Below are 23,733 nucleotides of genomic sequence, written 5' to 3'. Positions count from 1 at the left end.
TAATATATTTAAATATAATTAAACCTCATATTTCAAGAACAGAGGCGAATATAAAAATTCTGTGCATACTGTTTGTGGGTAATAGCCCAAGGAACACCTGTGCCAAGTCTCAGGTCATGGGTGTGGCCAGTCTTTTCCAAAAGTTAAGGTTTACCTTTTTCGATTTCAGTTAAAGTTTTTCATGTAATTACAGGTAAACCTCAAACTTTGGCCTCAATATCGCAGCAACGCAAGGTCAGAATTTTATGCGGTTTTTTTCTACCTGTTTATCTCCAGCAGCTCTATGACATATAAGGTAAAAACTAGAAAGGTGACTTTTCCTCCCCCTGGCCCTCTGGCCTTGACACGATGTCCTGCCTGACTTTCCATGCTTTCAGAAGGATGTAATGTATTCTTATAGTCCTATTGTAGAACTACTTTATTGATTTACATCAACACCACTTCAAAAGGTGATTATAATCGGTTTGCGGGACTGGTAGATTGTAAAGTAGACAGAGATTTATAATGACTGATAATGTACGTGAAGATATATTCAATTTCGTGACAATTCATCAGTAACAGCATAAAGGTCGTCCACGACAAAATATAACCACTTAAATGTATTTTGAATTGTGATGGCTTAAAATATCACGTATCAATTTTTCGCCCATTGATCAATTTTAGCTTCCTTGTAAGTCTAAAAGTAATATAAACAAATCAAACACCATACATAAACCAAACAGACTCAGATGATCACAGATTATAAAATAAGAAGCATCCAAAACATCACCATATCAAATCCCCGTAATCCAGCAGAAGTGTAACTTCTTATCTCATCTCTTATCTCATCTCTTATCTCCCTTCTTAGATAACAGCACAATGAGTAACACACTGGTGCAGTTTGACTGCATCACAGTCAGAGTTACTGTTACAGGGGTTGTAGTTACCTTCTCCGTCGTCAAGGTAACACCATTCAGCACACTTGGCACAGGTTGATCTGACAAGTTATAAATATTATGTTAAAGTTAAATATAACATTTATCTATACTATAATTTAAACTTGACGAAATTTCCCCGGCAACGGGGACATAGAAGAAAAAACACCGAAAATCGACCTCAAAATGACCCTCTGGTGAAATCAAACCCAGCTCGCAAATGGAGTTGAAACCTCGCCATTTTTAGCAGGGTTGTAGAAAAAGGATAGGAATAGGCTATAGCATTCTTAGAATTTTGATTTAGGCTTTAGATTTTTTATAATTAACGTCGGAAGTGAGGTAAAATAACCGTTAGAATAATGTCGTTATTTTAGCAAAGGTTTACTGCGCTGTTGCGTAGCAACGTTAAAATGCACGTGCGCGAGCAAAAACATCTTAACCACGCGCGTTGTTATGCTGTATGCTACGTCATAATTTCAAAACTAGCTCACATTTACGCTCACGCTATGACTTATATTCATAACTTTGGTTGTGATTGGTATTTTTTGATGCGGTAAAAAGTATCGTTTTGGGAATCCGAATACTAACAACGCTGTCGCCATTGTTAGATAAATTCCATTATGTCTACAGTATAACAGAGCTATATGATGAAGAGAAATTAAAACATAACTGATTTTTAAAATTTCCTCGAACAAAGCTTTCGACTAGCGGGTTTCTAGTAAATATTATGTTAAAGTTAAATATAACATTTATAAATATTATGTTAAAGAAATATAACATTTATAAATATTATGTTAGATAAATATTAAATATTCATAAAATATGGAGTATGTAGATCCAGGAATTTAATAAAAATGCAGGTCCATCGTAAACGGTTTCAATATTAGGAGTAGTTTTAATAGGGTATTTTTGTAGAATGTTTCATAGAATGTACTAATGTAGAATGTTTCATAAAGCCATGTGCTCTTTTAGAAACTTGGTAGGGAGCTGAGTTTCCAATTGTATCCAGCCTCTCAACTACTGAGTTTGGTTTTACAAAATAACATTTAACATTAAATAAGCGAAAGAACTGTAACTTACGAATCTGGAGTGAGCTTGTCAATGATGTCATGTCCATCATGAATCTCATCTTTCTTCTTCATCTGCTCAATGATATCAGCTATCCTGTTTTTAAGAGGCGTTTTACAAATAACTGCAAAATGAGAAGAAATTAAATTATATCGCAACATCAGAACCCCCAATTTAAAATATTGAAATGGTAATTTGACCAGCATTCAAGTGAAAATGGAGAAACAAGAAATGAAACGCACGAGCAAATTCCGTTGCACTGGCTCCAGCAAACATTCTTCCAGCAGCCATATGAGCAACCTGTGTCAGCATTGCACAGACTTGAACCAAAGTAACAGTTTTCAGACCAGTCCCCTTCAGCGTCTGAAATAATAGATCAATAGTTAAATAGCATAATGAACTTCTCTACTACAATTAATTAATAAAAGTTAACGTTAGAATCAAACCGTCGAAAATATCAGGCCTTAACTCTTAAGATGCAACGCATTGGAATATTCTGTCGTGGTGTTCTATTAGAAATCGGAATGCTTAAAAAAGAGCTTTAGATATAAGATTTTATTTCTCAAATCAAGTTCAGACTTACAAGCAGCAACAAGAATAACAAAACAAACTGCAATTGCCAACTTCATAGTTCAATCTCCAATCAGTCACAAACTCACTAATAATATAAGATACCAACAGTTTACAAAATCTCTGGTCCAAATACTATTCTTTACCTTTATATTCTCCTGGTCAGGTGTGATAAGTCACACTTCAGAATCACGTGAAATCACGTGATGTCTGCCGAGGAACAAATCTCACTTCCACTCTTCTTCCCAGGTGCAAACGAGATAATTAGACAAGATTCAATTCGGTTCAATTTAATTGTCAAACTCAACTCAATTACACGACGTGAACTAGGTTAAATAGAGATTAGTTGATGTTAAGAAGTAGTGAACTGTAGATTTAGTAAAATTGTCGGTCCCACTACATCTGTTGCAGTAATAAAGAGCTGCACAATTTAAACAGACCACGCACGTGGTACGTCATCTGTTTCGTTAGTCTACTCGAACTATGAGCCCTCTCATTTAAAATTAATTTTAAATTAATTCCAGGTGTAGGGTGATAAGGTAGAACGGGTGACGGAATTGTAAATAAGAAACTCCTATCATCATTATAAAGTATATCGTTGAATTAGATCTAAATTGGTATAAATTTGGTGGATGTTTTTGAGACGGCAGCTAGTGGGAATTATTGAGATATGTTGAATCGTCAATGAAGGGAATATTCAATTGATATGACTGGTACGTAGCATAATATTGGGGGGGGGGGGGGGGGGGGGGTGTCATGTCCGTCTATGTCCACCTATGTCCTGTCCTTTTTGGATTCTAGACAACGGACGTGTTTTTTGGGACATTGGCGGACACGGACGGACATTGGCTGACTCGGACGGACATTGGCGGACTCGGACGGACATTGGCGGACTCGGACGGACATTGGCGGACCCGGACGGACATTGGCGGACTTGGATGGACATTGGTGGACATTAGCGGACATTGGTGGACATTAGCGGAAAAACATTTTGAGGACTGAAGAGTACTGAAGAGTACTGAAGAGTACTGAGGAGGATGGCTGAGAAGGATGGCTGAGGAGGATGGCTGAGGAGGATGACTGAGGAGGATGACTGAGGAGGATGACTGAGAGGGAGGAGAAGGATCAGGAAGACCCACGAGGAGGAGGAGGAGGAGGACCCAGAAGGAGGACCTAGGAGGAGGAGGAGAACTGAGGAGGATGACTCAGGAGGAGGAGGACTCAGGAGGACTGAGGAGGACTGAGAAGGAGGAGGACTGAGGAGGATGGCTGAGGAGGATGGCTGAGGAGGATGGCTGAGGAGGATGACTGAGAGGGAGGAGGAGGAGGAAGAGGAGGAAGAGGACTGAGGAGGAGGAGGAGAAGGACTGAGGAGGAGAAGGAGGACCCAGGAGGAGGAGGACCCAGGAGGAGGACCCAGGAAAAGGCCCCAGGAGGAGGAGGAGGACTGGGGAGGAGGAGAACTGTTGAGGACTGATGAGGAGGACTGAGGACGAGGAGGAAGAGTAGGAGGAGGACTGAGGAGGGGAGGAGGAAGAGAACTGGGGAGGATCAGGAAGACCCAGGAGGACCCAGGTCCCAGGAGGAGGAGGAGGAGGAGGACCCAGGAGGAGGAGGAGGACTGAGGAAGACTGAGGAGGACTGACGATGACTGAGAAGGAGGAGGACTGAGGAGTACTGAAGAGGATGGCTGAGGAGGATGGCTGGGGAGGATAGCTGAGGAGGATGACTGAGGAGGATGACTGAGGAGGATGACTGGAGGAGGACTCAGGAAGAGGACTTAGGAGAAATGAGAAGGAGGACTGAGGAGAACTGAGGAGGAGGAGGAGGAGGACTGAATAGGAAGAGGAGAAGGAGGGGGACTGGGAGAGGACTGGGGAGGAGGAGGACTGATGAGAAGGATGAGGAGGAGGACCCAGGAGGAGGAGGAGGACTGAGGACCGAGGAGGAAGAGGAGGAGGATGAAGAGGAGGAGGAGGACCCAGGAGGAGGAGGACTGAGGAGGAGGACTGAGGAGGATCGAGGAGGACTGAGGAGGATGGCTGAGGAGGATGACTGAGAGGGAAGAGGAGGAGGAGGAGGAGGAGGAGGAGGAGGACTGAGGAGGACTGAGAAGGAGGAGGAGGAGGAGGAGGACTGAATAGGAGGAGGAGGAGGGGGACTGGGGGAGGACTGAGGAGGAGGATGGAGGACTGAGGAGGAGGAGAACTGAGGAGGATGACTCAGGAGGAGGAGGACTCAGGAGGAGGACTGAGGAGGACTGAGAAGGAGGAGGACTGAGGAGGATGGCTGAGGAGGATGGCTGAGGAGGATGACTGAGAGGGAGGAGGAGGAGGAAGAGGAGGAGGAGGACTGAGGAGGATCGAGGAGGACTGAGGAGGATGGCTGAGGAGGATGACTGAGAGGGAAGAGGAGGAGGAGGAGGAGGAGGAGGACTGAGGAGGACTGAAGACTGAGGAGGAAGAGGAGGAGGATGAAGAGGAGGAGGAGGACCCAGGAGGAGGACTCAGGAGGAGGAGGACTGGGGAGGAGGAGGACTGTTGAGGACTGATGAGGAGGACTGAGGACGAGGAGGAGGAGTAGGAGGAGGACTGAGGAGGGGAGGAGGAAGAGGACTGAGGAAGATCAGGAAGACCCAGGGGGAGGAGGAGGAAGAGTAGGAGGAGGAAGCATCTAAATGTTATTTCCATTTTTGTCCGTTTTTGTCCATTTTTGTCCGTTTTTGTCCGCTCTATTTGTTGTCCGTTTTGAAAATATAGGGTACCGAACGGACAAAAAACATGACCCCCTTATAACAGCAAAAATTGAACATTTTATTTAGCAATTTAGGTGTCCATTGTTAATGTCCACCTATGTCCGCCTATGTCCGCCTATGTCCGTCTATGTCCGCATATGTCCGCCTATGTCCGCCTATGTCCGCCTATGTCCGCCTATGTCCGCCTATGTCCTGTCCTTTTTGGATTCTATGAGACAAGCGGACATAGACGGACGTGACACCCCCCCCCCCCCCCCCCCCCCCAATATTATAGGGGGAAATTTATTGATTTTAAAACGTGCCTTCATGAGATAAGCTCCTTCACGGAGACAATAGTCTAATATAAATCTGCAACCAGTTACCAGCACTCCAGCAGCTGTTTCATTAAAATTAAATCTCTATCTTACATGATATGATACTGCTATATGCACGGGCTACCTGCTGTATCAGTGGAACGAAATTACGAATATGCACGTGTGATGAAATTGAGCAGGTTGGTTACTGACGTTTTACTAATGCTCCGCAACTAAATTTAATTAATTTTTGAAGGGAGGTGGTTTAATGAGTAATTTCAGGCCAGCTGACTAAAGGTCAGCTGAAGGTCACTAATTTATAAACTCGGTACATCATGTTCATCACTCACTTCTCTTAAAGCTTCACTCTATCTAAAGCTTCACTACCAACTTGCCAAGGTCTCAGTAATGATTTTCGGAAAAGCAGATCTTAACATAACTAAACTTTCTGAACATTACCAAAAACAGTACGAAGAATTGGTACCTGATCTAACGGACGAAACTAAAACTTCTGAATCTGTTGCAAACTATTCCCTAGGCCTTGTAATGATTGCTTCGTTTCTCATCTCCTCGACAACGAATCCAATCTTGCTCTGGATCAACTGGCAATCAGATAAAAGACGGAAACTGTCCATCGTCCTCTTCATGATGTTAGCCATATCAGACTTTCTGACAAACATCTCAAAGCCCTTACGTGTTGCAGAGAATATGCTGACAGGTAAGACTTTACCAGTTCTCCGAAACGGAACACGTTTTGAACAAGCTGAAAGTGTTTCCTTCCTGTTGACGAGTTTCTCATCCTTGATTCTGACGACGTTCATTGCAGTCTGCCGATTTTTCAGTGTGAGATTCCCTTTTCTCGAGATGCAGTCGAAACTCGTCTTAGGACTTTTCATCACATGTATGGTGTCATATTTGGCATATATTTGGCTAATAGTAGTAGGATTTGGTGAAAATCGAATAGAAAATGGCAAATTGTTATGGTTTTTGCACTGTCAACTCATATTCAGCTACAAAGAAGCTGGCTATGGTACAAATTGGTTCTATTTCAAAACAGCTCTGCCAGCCACCGTTACATTAGTAGGAGTCTTGTTCTCAGCGTGGACCATTCTTCTGCTGGTAAAGAAGAAGACTGTTGACACAAGAGAATCCTCACGGAAAAGATTACAATCTGCCTACGCTGTGGTGGTAATGAACATTGGGAATATTATAGCATCAGCTATTGTAATTCTTTACCAACTCTACCAGTCTCGCATACCAGTCATCAACTTTTTGGGTGCATGTGGATGTTACATAATCTTATCAGCAATGAATCCTTTGATAAGAATATATTTCAGCTCCGGAAATAGAGAAAAGATATCAGACATGGCAAGTGGTTCCTTGAGATATGGTCACAGCAGTATCATAAGAGTAATGTCAAAGTACCGCAGCAACGAGACAGAAGTGACGGAAGATGGAGCAAGCCCAATGAGTGAATGAACAGCATATCAGCGAGCTATGGGATATTGATAAAATAAATTTGGGGTCAATTATAATTATCAATCCCACATGGGATTGATAATTATAATTGACCCCAAATTTATTTTATCAATAACAGAATACTGCAGTGAGAATTGAACAATATTACAATAGTAACAATATTACATATATCTTATTATTATTATCATTTTAATTCTGCACGGACATAATTTCTAGGGTGGAATGACTGTATTTTTAGTCCCTGTCCTATTTTGATTTTCTCTGAGGGAATCATTTGGACAACTCTCTGCACTGCATCTGAGTTAAATGTTTAGAAATATGTATAATATAGAAACCACGAATTACTGTACCACAACCCCAATTTACTGCGATCATTTCCTTTTCTCTAATTCACGATGACTTTAAATACATTATTTGTACAATCAAAATTCCGATTTACCCCAAACCCCAATTTACCGAACAATTTGAGGTTTTAGTATGTTTGTTATTAATATTACTTTACTAATTATTGATTGACATTATATTATTTACTGTTATACTTATATCTTATTAGAAACAGACTAAAATCACGCAAGATATAGATTTATCAAATATTATTATTCAAAACCATTTCTTTCATTTTCTGTTCATTCAACAATTGAGACTTCAAATATTATAATGTAATAGCATAACTTTTGATGGATTTAGATTCTAGCACAGCAGATTATTTTGAAATAACTTTAGGTGTTTAGAAACATTATAATTAATAATGGAGTGCAGTCAGAGAAGTCAAAAAACAGTACTATAGCTATGTGATCAACAGGTACATATAAATATATATAAGAATTATTCAAACAATATACACATAATATAGCAATGACCCTATATAAAAATAATTATAATTATAATAATTCTGTAAAAATGGTACAAATTTAAAAACTGAGGTAAAATAAAACTCTTTGTAATAATATATGTAAAATCCACTAAATCACATCACAACAAAAAGGAGTTTAGACCACCATCCAACAAGCATTCCATGACCTTTTAGGGTTTAAGAGTGTTGATCAGGTTAAGGTCCAAATCACTTATTGCCGTGGGTGGAAGGGTTCTGGTACCTCTGTACCCCCTCATAGAGATTATATAGGTTCTGAGTAGATCAAAACGCAGTCTGCGTCAGTGGCGTAACTTTGCCTGTTGGCGCCCCCCGCTCAGTGAAAAAAAGCACCCCCCCTAAAATTTTTTGTGTCCCTAAAAAAAAAAAAAAAAAAAAAAAAAAAAGGTCGGGTACTTTTTTTGGCGCCCCCCTAAGGCTTTTTGCGCCCCCCTGAAGCAAAAAAGGTACCCCAAATATTTTTTCGCGTCGACCGAACGCTAAATTGGACAGGGAAATACACAAACAAGGCGTTTTTTCAGTGAAAGGGCCTAAAATTCAGGAAAATTGCGCCCCCCTTATACGGCGCCCCCCCCCCCCCCCCCCCCCCCCCCCCGCACAGCGGGGTATGCGGGGACCTAAGTTACGCCACTGGTCTGCGTCTGACAAATGACATCACATCACAATACCGTTGGCCTTTCTTTAGGCTGATCTTTTCAGCGAGATGTTTTAGGAACTGTGAAGCCTCGGTTGCCATTCCTCCTGTAGTACTGAACACCAGTGGCGTGAAGGAAGCCTTTTCAACATTTAGGACTCTGTCATTGTACATATAAATATCCATCTCCAAAACCAGTGACTATATATAGTCATACTATATATATTATGAACCATCACCAGCATAATGACCAGCATTCTAATTTACTGATTTAAATTCCAGGATTCTCTTTGATCTATGCAACATTACACATGTGTATAACATCTTTTCGAATCACACAACGGGTAAACATGATGGAAGGGCCATCATAGCCAAAAAATTAAGTATCTATATCTTGGGTTGTACTGGATGTAACAAGTTTATTATCGGATGTCTACTTATATTTATTATGATATCATTATTCATTGTAATGGCAATAAAATTTAAATTTTGTTTTACTTAAAATTTTGTTTTACTTAATTCTGTGTTCAATTATGCATTGCTACAGTTAAATTTGTGATGCTCGGCGCGGCCCAGAATTTTTGAAATAAATACTTATTAAATTAACTGCAGGCGGCAATCATCCCGCCGCCCTGTGCGCGGCGCTATTCTCAAATTTCCACGTACTGAAAGGATCCAGCAATTTAGACTAACAAGCCAAATAACGTGACGACAGTTTTTAGAACTGAGCCATCAATTTTCAGGGTAAGCAAATCAATTTTATTCAATCTTCATGGTCGCAAATCAATAAATGACTTGTCATACGTTGTATGACCGGCCGCCGCGCACGAGTGCGCGGCTCCCCTGAATCGTAAAAAGGATAAAGGGGTTTTACTTAGTAAAACGACCGTGGTATGGGGGTCACGACGTGATACAAAAAATGACAAAGCTAAATTGCAATCTGACAATTACGATTGAAGTAAGTTTTAGTTAAATTGGTAATTTACTGAGGATTGGGTAATGATATATCTTTTCACTTTTCAGTAGTATATATTTTAAAGTTCCTTGATACATGTTCAATGTTACGTATCCCAAATATCAGAGATATATATACGCCTTCGGTGGCGCGCGCTTCGTGCGCGAAAAGTGGCATGCAACGTATGTCAAAAAGTTCCCTTCAATACGCTCTTAAGTAAATGTTATTTTGTGAGTGCTGTAAATTTTTATTATCTCGACGGTTGTTAATTTCTCAGGTGGTTTTCAATGTTTATTCCTAAACTTCAATCTCATTCCTCAAAAGACGAGCTTTGAGGTCTTTTAAGTTTGTTTATGTAAATTTTATAAATAATTTATTGTAGCTTTTATATTGTGTAAAATTTTACGGACGAAATGATCCCAGGGGATACTCCCAACCCACCACCTCGGCGGGTAGTTGATACACCTTTCACAAGCAAGAGCCACTTTGGTCTACTTGCTGTGAGGTGTCTCAGTTACATGGGTTGGGGGTCCCCCCTTTTTTCTTTTTTTAAATTCCTAAACTAAGCTAATCAGTAGTTTGAAAAATGTTGTCTACTTTTGATGAACAATGTATGTTTTGCATGCATTTTATTTGGACATTTTTTTTGAGATTGTATTTAGGGCTGTGCTCAAATGAGCAAATTCAAACTCTGCCAAGTTTTATCAGCAATAGTGACATAATTGCTTTGTAACTGCCACACTGAAAGTTCGCCCAGAGTCCTTCCTCATCTGCTCCAAGATTGGATGTCAAAGATTATTAGACAAAATTGAATGCTTGCAGTGGCGTAATGTTGCCTGTTGGTGCCCTTGCTGAAGAAGTGCCCCCTATGATGTTGCCCCCTGCAAAGTGTGGTCGGCGGGGCCCTTCGTTACGCCACTACCTGTCCAGAAAGTCTTTTAATTTCTATTGATAAACTATTACAGGGGCTAGGCGGCCTAGTGGTTAGAGCATCGGCCTTCTGCGCGCAGAAGGTCCAGGGTTCAAATCCCAGTGTCACCTAGTCTATGGAGTAGTTAAGGATTCATTGGACCTATGCAATCCCTCGGTGAACTCAGCCGAATGATAGGAAACTTGATTGAGGGTTAAATGAGGAGGGGTACCTGTTAAAAGTTCAGGAAACTTGCTAGGATACCCTTCAGTACATACTGTAAACATAGTACTATTACTATTACTATTATACTATTATTACAAAACTAGAAGTTGTTTATTCTGTCTAAGTTACCATTGACTTTAAGGAGATTAGGGCAACATTAGTTGTCATAACCTTAAGATGTGCAATTTTCAAGTTAAAAGTATCTTTTGCAGCTGAGCAGAAGGGTTGAATTCTAATTATTATATCCTTTTTGTGATGTATAAAATAGCATTTATTTATTAAATTTATTATTTATTAATTGAGTTTCCCACATGTCTATTATAGCTGTCTACTTTGATCTTTGTTCACTGATTTTGAATTGCAGTCCATGGATGTGATCAAAGAATAATTTCTCTTAATTCTTGATTATCAGTAGCATAGGATGACATGGAATCAGATATTGTATGTGAAGGTTATCTAACAAAGGCTCCTCCTCTTGATCAACCAAGAAGTGTAAGTGTTTTACTATTTAGACATGGCCCCTTAATTTGAAACATTTCCTAGCCCTTTTCAAGATTATAACTTCTAAATTTGATGCTATTTTGCTTTGACAATACATTCAAACCTCTTTATATACCGAGTTTCATGGGGAAAAGAAAAGTGAAAGGTAAAGAAAAACCTTGCATAGAGAGATTTGCATGAAATCAATCTGTAGCCTCTCAAATAATCTGTCTCATAAACACCATTAGGGCCTTATATGGATTATTGTGTCAATGCAGCTCTGTGTGTACAAAAATCACCAATGAAATGCGTCGTGAGCTATGATAAGTCACAATTCTTGCACAAAACAAGCTTATTAACGAAAAGGTTTGGGGAAAAGAAGAGGTCCAGTATATCGAGGTACCCAGATCAGAGAAGCATGGCATATAGAGGTTCTTAGCACAATAAACCATTTATAAACACATTATTCAGCCTTCATTCAACATGATTTGTAAAAAAGCTATGTTCTTAGTAAATCATTAATATCATAAAAATTATAAAGTTTAGAGATCTTTTGAATTTCAAAAGACAAATCGTGATAAAAGTCGAATTTATTGAATTTATTGTCATCATCTTCGATTTATGTTATATAATTATAGGTAAACAAACTGAGCTTGATTTATGCTGACTCTATTCATTCTGCTAGAACTTTTGGGTTAAATAGCTTAAAAAATACATGTTAACATTTTGTTCACTTTTTGTCCAGTTAAAACTGTAGTATACACTATGTATGTAGTAACAAAAAGAGTTCAAATAAATAAGTTCGTATAATAAAACCTCATATAATAATTACCTCATCCTCCTTGTGTGTGTGATTGAATAAAAGTAATGCTGGAAGTGAGCACCTTTACAGACTGCTGCTCCGGTAACAATGAACCAGGTACTGGCCCTTTAATACAGGTACAGTCACGTGATGTTACTTCTATTGTCGTATCAATAGCTCCCAGAGGAATTCCAAGCTTCTTTGTTCTGTCTGCACTGTGTCCAATTGTGCTTCTCTTTTAGCAGCGTGCAGCTGGGGAAATGCAATGTGTATCATGTGCTGTAACAACTTCTCCAACCTCTATAAATGTGACGCTAGTGCGAGTTCATTTAGTGTAGTGTTTAGGACCACTTTCTTAAGGGGAATGTTTGAAATGAGATGCTATTGGAACACAGTATTAGGAATAAAAGAGAGTGACACACACCAATGTAGTACCACTGATACACTACCGGTAACCGGAATTATGAAATATCCATTGAACAGTTATGTGACATAAACAAGAACACAACCCTACACCATGGTTTACTAGTCTAGATTTACTCGTCTAAGTTTCCCAAATTCAGCTAGCTGACCCGAGTGGGGGGAGATTCACCTGACAGTTTATTGACAGTGTGATGATATTGTGGTGTTAGGGTTTCCGACCTGTCAATCTTGCAATCTCCACACCCCAGTGGGTGCAACAGTAACCATAGCAACATTTACCATAGTACCAGTAACCATAGCAACAGTAACCATAGTACCAGTGACTATATCAACTACATGGTTATAATTAGCATGACACCCGTACCGGTGCTAGTGAACGGTATTTACAGTACTAGAAACACACTCACCATAGCTTACTTTATAAATTATGCCCCCACTTGTGACTTGGCTCGATAGTAATCTTAAATGATAATCTCAATAAATCTGTGTGTGTGTGTGTGTGTGTGTGTGTGTGTGTGTGTGTGGGAAATTTCCGAGCGATTATTTTTTTTAAACGGTAAGAGTTACGGGACTGGTTTTTTCGGTATAGTGCCGACAAAACTCTGACGAAGCCAATAAGCAAATTTTTTAAAAATCGGCCTGTGGTAAGTGGCTTAATTGATGGTTTTGTACCACTAATGCGACATAAAATGGCTCACATTTTCTCTCTCTTCGCTCTCTCTTCCATTACTGCATATTAAAATATTATGTAGCGTTGGTACGCGAATCATAATTAGGTTAGCCCCATAATACTATAAGCTTATTAGGGGGGATTGCACTGATTACGGTCTGTTTGGACTGTAGAGAGTTCATACTTTCATCCGACAATGTTATGCGTGTTTTCAAATATAATAGGCGGGTTTATACTTTTGCATTTCCACTGCGATAGCGAAGTCCCGGCCGTAGGCACGGGTTACACAAGTCAATTAATTAAAAAATATGACATCTTAAGGTTTTTGAGGTTTGTAACATTTAAATATTTCTGGTAGCAATATCACGTAAAAACGAACTGAGGTTAAGATCTTCTCGCTGAGCCTTGATATTAGTTGTACACCTAACAGCAAAGCTAGATATAAATAAGATATCATCACACGTGTTACCACGTGTTACCATCACACGTGTTACCACGTGATACCATCACACGTGTTACCACGTGATACCATCACACGTGTTACCACGTGATACCACGTGTTACCACGTGTTACCACGTGATACCATCACGTGAAGTTGACTGCAATAGGATACACTCAGTGTAAACTGTACACTAAGTAGCTAAGCATTTGACTCGTAGGTCTGGCCTTTAAAACTCTGAAAATGAATGTATTACTATTTTGTAATTAATGTACTCTGAAAATTAAATAGTGAGTTATATTACTAGGATGATGAATTAGTGATGAAAATAATTAATGGTGGTAATCACAGGGGATGGAAACGCAAATGAGGGTATAATTAATTGTTTGCAAGCACCACATAGATTATATAATTATGTTTGATCGACTTGTAGTTCAACATAATAATTTTCTTTTAAAAGTCCAAATACCTATTTTGAGTTTCCTTAGTTTTTATCACGCAAATGTACGTCTTCTTTTTTACCGTCGTCTATTGTGTGTTTTATTTTGCAATACAATAGTTTAACATGATAGGACAATAACTTATAGTGTATCATGGAATGGCCCCTTCCTCTGCAACGTAAGGATACAGCTACATTACTCACACTACACTACTACACTACTACACTACATTACTCACACTACACTACATTACACTACACTACACTACACTACACTACATTACTCACACTACACTACATTACACTACACTACACTACATTACTCACACTACACTACATTACACTACGCTACACTACATTACTCACACTACACTACTGAGACTTAATTGTCATGCCGAATCTATCTTCTTGGTCTCTAGAGGGAAAAGCAGTGAAATTAATTGGTAATTAATTGGTAATTGGTAAGGTACACTTATCAAATAAAGTTTCTTTTCTGCACCAACGTGCGAGATCTAAACGTTATTTGTTTCAGAAATGGTGCTACCGATATTTCACCTTACACAAGGCCGACCTAGTTTTAAAGTAAGTCTTCACTTTCACATTGATATTTATTTTACATTACGTATTACACATCCTCCATCCGATTGGATAATATTTGCTTTTTACTTGTTTCATTGTATCGTAATATTCAAAGTAAAAAAGTACACTCCCTTCCGTTGTCAATTGTCATTGACAGGTGCGGTTTCATTTAGATTGGATATGAAGTAAGATATTGAAGAATGAACAATTAATTCCATCATTGCTCATTTTGGTTTGGAAGTATTTCAAAATAATTGACATTGCTTCCAGGTACTTCAAAGATAAACAAGCGAGAGAAAAGAGTGCTGGAAAGAAAGGTGAGGCACTGAAGCTGGTATAAAACTGAAATCTGCTCATTTCCCGTGCTTTGCTGTGGTATATTTATGCTGTAGTATATTAATTTTATATAAACATATAAAAATGTTAATATTGCACAGCTGTTTAGCAGCCGTCAACCGCATGGTCATCTACTTGAACAATCTTAGTACTCATATTCATAAATCATATTATTCATATTATTCAAACTGCATATCATTGTACTGTCATTGAATGTTAATACACTTTTCTACAAACCTATCGTAATGAGATTGAAAGTATTTCACGCTGATTTGTCCCTACCCCACTTTCATCAAGCAATAATGGACCTTTACTGATAGTTGAAATTCGACATATGACGTCATCTAGCGTCATCTAGCGTCATCTAGCGTGAAATATCGCCAGATGATGATAGATGACGCTAGATGACGCTAGATGACGCTAGATGACGCCAATTAGCGACATTGTCGCTAAGTGCACGGCACCTTTCGAATGTCGCTATCTAGCGCTATCTAGCGCTATCTAGCGCTATCTAGCGCTATATGACGCTATATGACGCTATATGACGCTAGATGACGCTAGATGACGCTAGATGACGCTAAGCACGCAGCACTGACGCCAGGCGACAGATAGCGCTATTTTCATAAAATTTCCGCCCTTTTTTTTGCGACATCTAGCGCTATCTAACGCTATATGTCGCAACGACATCTGACGCAGCGCTATCTAGCGCTATCTAGCGCTATCTGGCGCTATCTAGCGGAGAATGTCGGTTTGTGACAGTTTACGCTAGATAGCGCTAGATAGCGCTATCTAGCGCTAGATATCGCGGCGACAGCTAGCGCTAGATAGCGCTATCTAGCGTAAACTGTCACAAACCGACATTCTCCGCTAGATAACGCTTGTTAGCGCTAGATAGCGCTATCTAGCGGAGAATATCGGTTTGTGACAGTTAACGCTAGATAGCGCTAGATAGCGCTATCTAGCGCTAGATATCGCGGCGACAGCTATAGCTATGGCTATAGTTGTTAAACGTTAAATATCTAACGTTGGTTATAAGTTTTATTTTTAACGTTGCAAAACGTTTATTATTTGACGTCAGATCAAGGTTACCTTATTAACTATAAGCAGAGTTTAAAATTCAACTACATTTTAAAGTTGTATGTAGGTTACATATAAAACGTTGTTAAACGTTAAATATCTAACGTTGGTTATAGGTTTTATTTTTAACGTTGCAAAACGTTTATTATTTGACGTCAGATCAAGGTTACCTTATTAACTATAAGCAGGGTTTAAAATTCAACTACATTTTAAAGTTGTATGTAGGTTACATATAAAACGTTGTTAAACGTTAAATATCTAACGTTGGTTATAGGTTTTATTTTTAACGTTGCAAAACGTTTATTATTTTACGTTAGATCAAGGTTACCTTATCAACTATAAGCAACGTTCAAAACTCAACTAAATTTTAACGTTGTATGTAGGTTACATATAAAAACTTTGCCGGCTGGTATAGGCTTAGACTAATATTTTGAGAAAAAGCGGCGCGTGATAGTAAATTACGAGTATCACCCGTTAACGAGTGAGATTCGTCCAGTATAACCTGTTTATGCTCTAACCATAGCCCTCTCGCTAGTAGTACGCTTAGACACATGGCTATGTGAAAGAAGATGATGTAAAGATCTAAATGTTAAATTAGCATTTGCAAATTAATAGTATTGAAATCTCGCACAGCAAGTTATTAAAAGAATGTAATGAGAGTCGAGCCGAATTTATTGTTCAGTAATCACATATATCGTACCCACGAGTTTTCAGTTTACGAACTACGCGCAAGTGTGAAGTGCAAGCGCGAAAGCTTTAGTGCAATTTAGCTACGAAAATACCAAAACCCTTAAAATGATATGCGATGCATTCAGTATTTAGAATTAATATATTATAAATTTATAAGTTATGTCAATCCTTTTACCTGGGGACCCAGGCTATTATGTACATGTTCATAAACATTAAGATTTGGCGAATAAAGATTTGGCGGAATGACAGGCTGAGCGCGGCCCAGTAACAATCCTCGGGATCGGAATTATTTTGGATAAATACTTTACAGCTTTGAGCTTCGAGTAATCTATTTGACGATGTTTGTTGTAGCGCGATGCACTACTGGGCCGCGCCGCGCAGCCAATAATATAATGCTTCTTGCAACCACTAGTGCTTTACTAAACATACTTGGTCAGTACGTTACTGTATGTACGAACTTTTAAAAGGTGTCGAACTGTACAAATTTTAAAAAGCTGTCGAGGAATTTTTACCGAATTTTTAAAAAAATTTTTGTTTTTTAATCAGTAATCACTTCAGTCCGAAAAATTTGTTATTTTTGTCCGGGAGGTTACATTTCAGATTTAAAATATTAACATGCATCCGCACGTCATCGTTTCCCGCCATTTTAACACAAATTTTTGCAATTAGCTTTTTATTATATATTTCGAAAATTTATGAGGCGAATTTTTCCCAAACTAATCCCGAACTGAAAAAACGTGCCGAACTGTACGAATTTTTTACGACTTTTGTACGAACTGACCAACTATGTTACTAAATTGGCGATATGCACCATGACTGGGCCTCGCCGAGCTGTGAACATGAACAGTGAAGGATTGACATCGTGAATCAACGCGATGCGTTACTGTGAGTGTGTCGCGCCGCGCATCCAAAAATGCTTCTCGGTATCCAATAATGCTTTTCGGCGAAATGCACCACTGAGCTGTGAAAGATTGGCATCATGAATCAACGATGTTAGTAACTTGTATAAATTTCGTCGAAATAGTACGTGCCGCTTTCTTCCGATCCCGAAATGTTAAGGGTCGACGGTCGTTTACATATTAGTATTACGTAATCAGCTGAGGAGGTTGGGGTTTTCAAATGATTATTGATTACGCTAGTGTAATATTGACATAAATATAATAGCTATGGTAAAACTGATTACGGGGTATGTGAACGACCCCTCATTGTTAGTAATCAGTTCCATACATAGCTATTAAGCTATTAGTATTATGTCACAATCACACTAGCGAGCGTAATAATTTGGAAAACCCCGGCCGGCGGCATCAGGCCCTTTATATAATTATAATATGTAAACGACCCCTTGATTAAGTGATATTTAATATTTTGTTCCACTCAGCCGAATATTTGATAAATCGAGTGTAATAGTTGGGTGACTTCGACGAGCCGCGCAAGCTTATAGTTATATCATTTGCATTCTCACTTAAATTATAATTAATTTTCATACACAGTAAAAATTAATTTTCATATAAAATAAAAATAACAAAAAAGATTGGGTGGGAAAAGACAGGCTGCGCTTACGGTCCCAGTAAAACACACACACACACACACACACACACACACACACACACACACACACACACACACACACACACACACACACACACACACACACACACACACACACACACACACACACACACACACACACACACACACACACACACACACACACACACACACACACACACACACACACACACACACACACACACACACACACACACACACACACACACACACACACACACACACACACACACACACACACACACACACACACACACACACACACACACACACACACACACACACACACACACACACACACACACACACACACACACACACACACACACACACACACACACACACACACACACACACACACACACACACACACACACACACACACACACACACACACACACACACACACACACACACACACACACACACACACACACACACACACACACACACACACACACACACACACACACACACACACACACACACACACACACACACACACACACACACACACACACACACAGAGAGTTAGGATTACTGTTACTGTGATAGGATATGATATCTTGTGCTATATGTAGCGACGAAATCTAACGCAGCGACATATAGCGCTAGATAGCGACATCTAGCGCTAAATAGCCTGGACTGTCACGACCCAAAATTCTTCGCTATTTAGCGCTATCTAACGCTATTTAGCGCTATCTAACGCTATCTAGCGCTATATAGCGCTAGATAGCGTGAACTGTCGTAAACTGACTTATCCCGCTATCCAGCGCTTGATGTCGCCTGCGTCAGATGTCGTCGCGACAGATGTCGTCAGATGACGTCAGATATCGCTAGATGGCGTCAGATAGCGTCAGATGTCGCGGCAACATATGACGCTAGATGACGCTAGATGTCGTCCCTAGAATTTTTATGAAAATAGCGCTATCTGTCGCCTGGCGTCAGTGCTGCGTGCTTAGCGTCATCTAGCGTCATCTAGCGTCATCTAGCGTCATATAGCGTCATATAGCGTCATATAGCGCTAGATAGCGCTAGATAGCGCTAGATAGCGCTAGATAGCGACATTCGAAAGGTGCCGTGCACTTAGCGACAATGTCGCTAATTGGCGTCATCTAGCGTCATCTAGCGTCATCTAGCGTCATCTATCATCATCTGGCGATATTTCACGCTAGATGACGCTAGATGACGCTAGATGACGTCATATGTCGAATTTCAACTATCAGTAAAGGTCCGCAATAATTACTCTCAGGCGAGGTGGGCAAAGCTAAAGGGGAGATTCTTCTTGCAGCTGTACAGAGAATTAATGATACATCTGAACATGCTCTTGTTAATCACTGTGAGTATTTTAATTGCCTGATAATTGTTTAATTAATTTGATTTTTACCGGTTTTTGAAATGAAGATTATCTCTTTATGTGTCATAAATTTTAGGTTTATATTGAATTGTTGCAAATAGGCCGAAAGCAGCGATTGGAGCTTTTTTTAAAGGAGGACAACAGTACTGTATATAATATTGTATAAGCTTCAAAATATGGTCTCAGTGGTACCTTTGGAGCATAAAAACTTTCAGTAAATTAGATAATTGATATTCCCTCTGATATGACCTCACATGAAGAACCGGGGAAGTCTATTAAGCTGGTTTTTATTTTAAATATGGTATAAAAACACCAGATTCTCTGTCACCAGCAAGTTTTAAATTTATACGAAATTTTATGTGGGCTATAAATAACAAGGGTGGACTCCCCTTTTTAAAATAGGTGTAAAATGGCGAATTTACTGAACCATTTCACAGCTCTAATATTTGCTGGGGTTCTAATTGGTTATAAGTCATTAGACTTGTTACAAACTATTTATCGTGATCTGATAACATTTTGTGGTGGCATCTCATCGTCAAATATCAGATTTAAAAAGTTTCCTGTCGACAGAGCAGTCTGATGACCTTCACGGCCTCCCCCCTTTCACGCTTGAGAGCACTTCAGCTTCAATATGTTGTGCTTCAATCAGGATGTGTTGCGTGTGCACAGTTTATACTTGTATAGCTTTAAAAACTCAAAAAAAAGAAGCCCATTACAAGTCGGTTTATGACATGTTAGTGATGTAAATCCCCTTTGGTGAAAACTTAGCGTACTGTATTCAAATATTATATTACTCTTAAATCAAATATATTTTCTTTGATCGTTGATCTATTTAGGCTTTTACTAATACCATGCTTACACATCCTTTAGAGCATAATTTGCTAGATCTACTAAATGCTTCATCGTTAAATTATAGGATCACGGAAATTCATTTACGTTTATAAATCCATTGTAATAAGTACTAAGTAGATTATAATTAATAGATTATAATCGACCTTAATCGCATAGATTATTAGTCCTTACTTATAAGGACTATATTTATATAGTTTATATTTTTTATTTATTTTGATAATCCTTTTATGTTCAATTCCTCTTTCGGTTGTCCCCCAATTTACACTGCGTAGAGCATACATATTTTATAGAGGTACGATCTCTGCTGTACGATCTCTGCTGTCAATATTATCCACAGACTTTCTCAGCACCCTCCCCGCCTCTTCTTAATATGATATGCAGAGTTCTGCTTATCTGCAAACTGATCGTCACCTCCTGAGCTCCGTTTTGTGGGGACTATTACCGTATCTTGTCATCACTAATTGGCTCTAATCACCTGTAATTACGTAATTAAACTTAATCACTTCCAATTACCGCTAATCATTCTCTTATCTAACACGTGTGTTTTGACTAGTGAGAACAACTTATGGAAGTACTGTAAATCCTTCTAGAAGAACTGTCACACTTGCTCACGTGACGTCACACTTGCTCACGTGACGTCACACTTGCTCACGTAACGTCACACTTCCTCACGTGACGTCACTCTCCCTCACGTGACGTCACTCTTCCTCACGTGACGTCACACAGACCAGTTTCCCTGTGTTTCTCTGTGTCTACTCCAGTCATCTCAGTGGAGACATCAGGTCCGCAGTAATGGTATCTTGTCAGTAGTGTACTGCCGGTAAGGCTTGATAACGACCCCTTAATGTCGGGTCATTGATATCTTGTCAGGACATAGTGGGAACATGTTAACATATAACAGGTATAATTATATTAGATAATAAGGGGTATTATGTAGTATCTTGCGGTAAAGATGATATCTTATATTGACTTGTTACATGTATCACCCAGTGTCTCGTCACCCAGTGTCTTGTGGGGTTGTAGTGGTTCGACTCCTCCTCTTGCGTGTTTCCTTTTCAGTTGTCGTGCTTGATAGTGTTGATAATTTAAAAGGGGATGATCACTGTCAGTTGCCACAAGAAGGAGTTTTTAGCACACCGTATCAGATACGGCGTATCCCTTCCAGTTTCTTGTGATCAGGAACCAGGCCTACCCACCACTGAAAGCTTATATTGTATACTGTTAAGGGTTCGACCATGTACAATCAACAAAGTACATAATTGTATGAAACTAGAGGATAAACCCACTGAAATCCGAGTCCAGTCTGACAGCCCATAACCCAGCCATACGTTTCAAACGAAACCCAACTCGTTCTGACCGCCCACAATCTCAAAGACTCCCCCAGACTTGATTAATTAATAATGATATACCTCTATCACTGGGTACGTACCTCCACAGACACCTCCACACTTATAAGCTTATAGTTTCCCCGGACCCTGGAGTCTGGGCCGTGGACCCGGCCCTGTTTACAAGGCCTGGACCCTGTTTACAAGGCTGGGAGAGGCAGACCAGAGAAGCTGGACTCGAAGATGCGGGCTAAAGGCTAGACTGAGTGAAGAGTGGCGGTGTTCTGCAGTTGTTAGATAGAATACTGCGCTGTACCAGCTGAACAAGGCGACAAGAAAACGGCCAGGATTGAAGTGAGGCTGTTATCTCGTTATTTAGAGTTGGTTCTGATCCGGTATTTCTCTCGTGAGTCTTATAATCTAACCTTCAACATTGGACAACGGTTTGTAATTGGTAATTTTGGATAATCACAAATCAGCTGGATTTCCAAGACCGTCCTCCATGATATTATAAAATCTGGTATCGCATTTCTCCCCCAATTTAGTAGAGTACATCTGTTGTTGCACTAGAGTAGTCACACTGGGTAGGTGTTAGGATGTCTGGCTGATAGTGCAGTATTAGTGCAGATCTAGTGCAGTACTAACAGTGATCTGTCTCCTCTGATTGGGTCACGTGGAGGTCACGTGGTGGTCACGTGGGGTACGGTATCTTCCCTTCCTTTGATGATAGCTTTACTGTTAAATTATTGAGCTATTTTGTGATGATAGGTCTGTTGATAGACACAGATTCTTTCTTTTTTGTTGCCCAAATTTATTTTGTGCTTTTTTTGTGTGTGCTGTGGTTGTGAACCGTTTGTTTCCAGAATAGTTTGGATATTTTGGAAGTCTTTTATTACTCGGTTTATTTTATTTACCCTTTCCTCAGTTCGTTTTTTATCTGGATCTGCCGGTTGCTATTGTCGGCTCCCTGCTTAGTGGTATTTACCACGGCTTTATCAATGATTATCAGTCAAGATCGACAGGGAAATAATCAGGAAACATGTCGTGTTAGCCTTGTTACGAGTTACTAATTAATAAAACGAGTGATTTCTCCTCTAATTGAACTCCAATATCCCAGTGCAGGCGTGTGTGTTAACTGTTCACACTATCTGTACTAATATAATATAAAGTACACTATATTATATATAGTATTATATAAAGTACACACTACTACTACACACTACTGTGTGTACATTACACACAGTATTTCCACCCTGATTTATCAATAACAACTGTGACACTAGTTCCTCCAAGTTACCGGGGGGATCTTGTTCAGCCCTGATTTTACCGGTAAAGCTGGGGTTTATTTAGGACTTTTAGTGGTTATTAGTTGTTAATAATAACATGTTGATATATAACTTTGTCAACACTATTACTATATAACATGATGATATGTTATAATATGCTATAATTATAATAGTATGTTGCTGAACATATGATTTTACCAATAAGCACAGTTCTCAGATGATCAGAGTAAGATATAAATACACTACAATCGGTTTTACAATAAGTTTTAAAACACGGCTCACTGATTCCCGCTGCTTCAGCAACTAACTTTTATTGTTAAAGTTGAAAATTCTTTCATGGCCAAATTATTCCTGGTTTTATAGAATAAAAAGCATTGTTTTTGTTGTGGAATTTGTACAATGTATACAGTATGATTTTGTTTCACCTGTACGGTATCCTCTATATTATATAGATATATCTCCTACTCCTCAAATAAGAAACCTTTATTTCACACAGAGTTCACCAAACTACCACACTGTTAATCGTACACAAATCACTAAAATCACTAAAATCACTAAAATCACTAAAATCACTAAAATCACTGTTAACACGGTGTTTACCATAATATTTTGGTATTGTGGAATGTGTCACTTCCGTGTTAAAGTACTTGCTCTAACTCCCCTCACACTGGCAGTATCAGCCTCTAAATCACAGAAACGCAGTGTTAAGATTATCATTATACTACTTTATTAAA

At 39.4% G+C, this 23,733-nt stretch overlaps 2 protein-coding genes across 4 annotated transcripts in view; one reads left to right on the top strand and one right to left on the bottom strand.

Annotated features, from left to right (window-relative positions):
* Positions 1-710: 710 nt before the first annotated feature.
* LOC134822465 (uncharacterized) lies at positions 711-2,717 on the bottom strand. Its single transcript, XM_063833564.1, has 4 exons — positions 2,566-2,717; positions 2,225-2,345; positions 1,995-2,078; positions 711-976 (listed from the first exon to the last, which is right to left on the bottom strand). The coding sequence occupies exons 1-4, from the start codon at positions 2,609-2,611 to the stop codon at positions 844-846; spliced, it is 384 nt and encodes a 127-aa protein (XP_063689634.1). The 5' UTR covers positions 2,612-2,717; the 3' UTR covers positions 711-843.
* Positions 2,718-11,036: 8,319 nt separating this feature from the next.
* LOC134822461 (proteoglycan 4-like) overlaps positions 11,037-23,733 on the top strand; it is a 108,187-nt gene continuing 95,490 nt past the window's right edge. The window contains exons 1-4 of one of the 3 annotated variants that reach the window (XM_063833558.1): positions 11,037-11,166; positions 14,461-14,510; positions 14,778-14,824; positions 19,432-19,518. In XM_063833558.1, coding sequence (XP_063689628.1) covers positions 11,101-11,166; positions 14,461-14,510; positions 14,778-14,824; positions 19,432-19,518 — 250 coding nt within the window. In that variant the 5' untranslated portion in view covers positions 11,037-11,100. Of the gene's footprint in view, positions 11,167-14,460; positions 14,511-14,777; positions 14,883-19,431; positions 19,519-23,733 lie in introns of all 3 variants that reach the window. The other 2 variants (XM_063833559.1, XM_063833560.1) reach the window with 2 other exon arrangements.

The sequence above is a fragment of the Bolinopsis microptera genome, chromosome 10, assembly GCF_026151205.1.
Source record: "Bolinopsis microptera isolate Bmic1 chromosome 10, MBARI_Bmic_1.0, whole genome shotgun sequence".
Lineage (NCBI taxonomy): Eukaryota > Metazoa > Ctenophora > Tentaculata > Lobata > Bolinopsidae > Bolinopsis > Bolinopsis microptera.
Note: the sequence above shows the minus strand (reverse complement) of the source record. Positions and strands in the feature narration are given on the sequence as shown.

Coding starts and splice junctions, on each gene's coding strand:
- LOC134822465 (XM_063833564.1), bottom strand. CDS start 2,611: ATGAAGTTGGCAATTGCAGTTTGTTTTGTTATTCTTGTTGCTGCTT. Junction 2,346..2,565: donor TGTTATTCTTGTTGCTGCTT/GTAAGTCTGAAC, acceptor CTATTATTTCAG/ACGCTGAAGGGGACTGGTCT. Junction 977..1,994: donor GACAAGCTCACTCCAGATTC/GTAAGTTACAGT, acceptor ATAACTTGTCAG/ATCAACCTGTGCCAAGTGTG.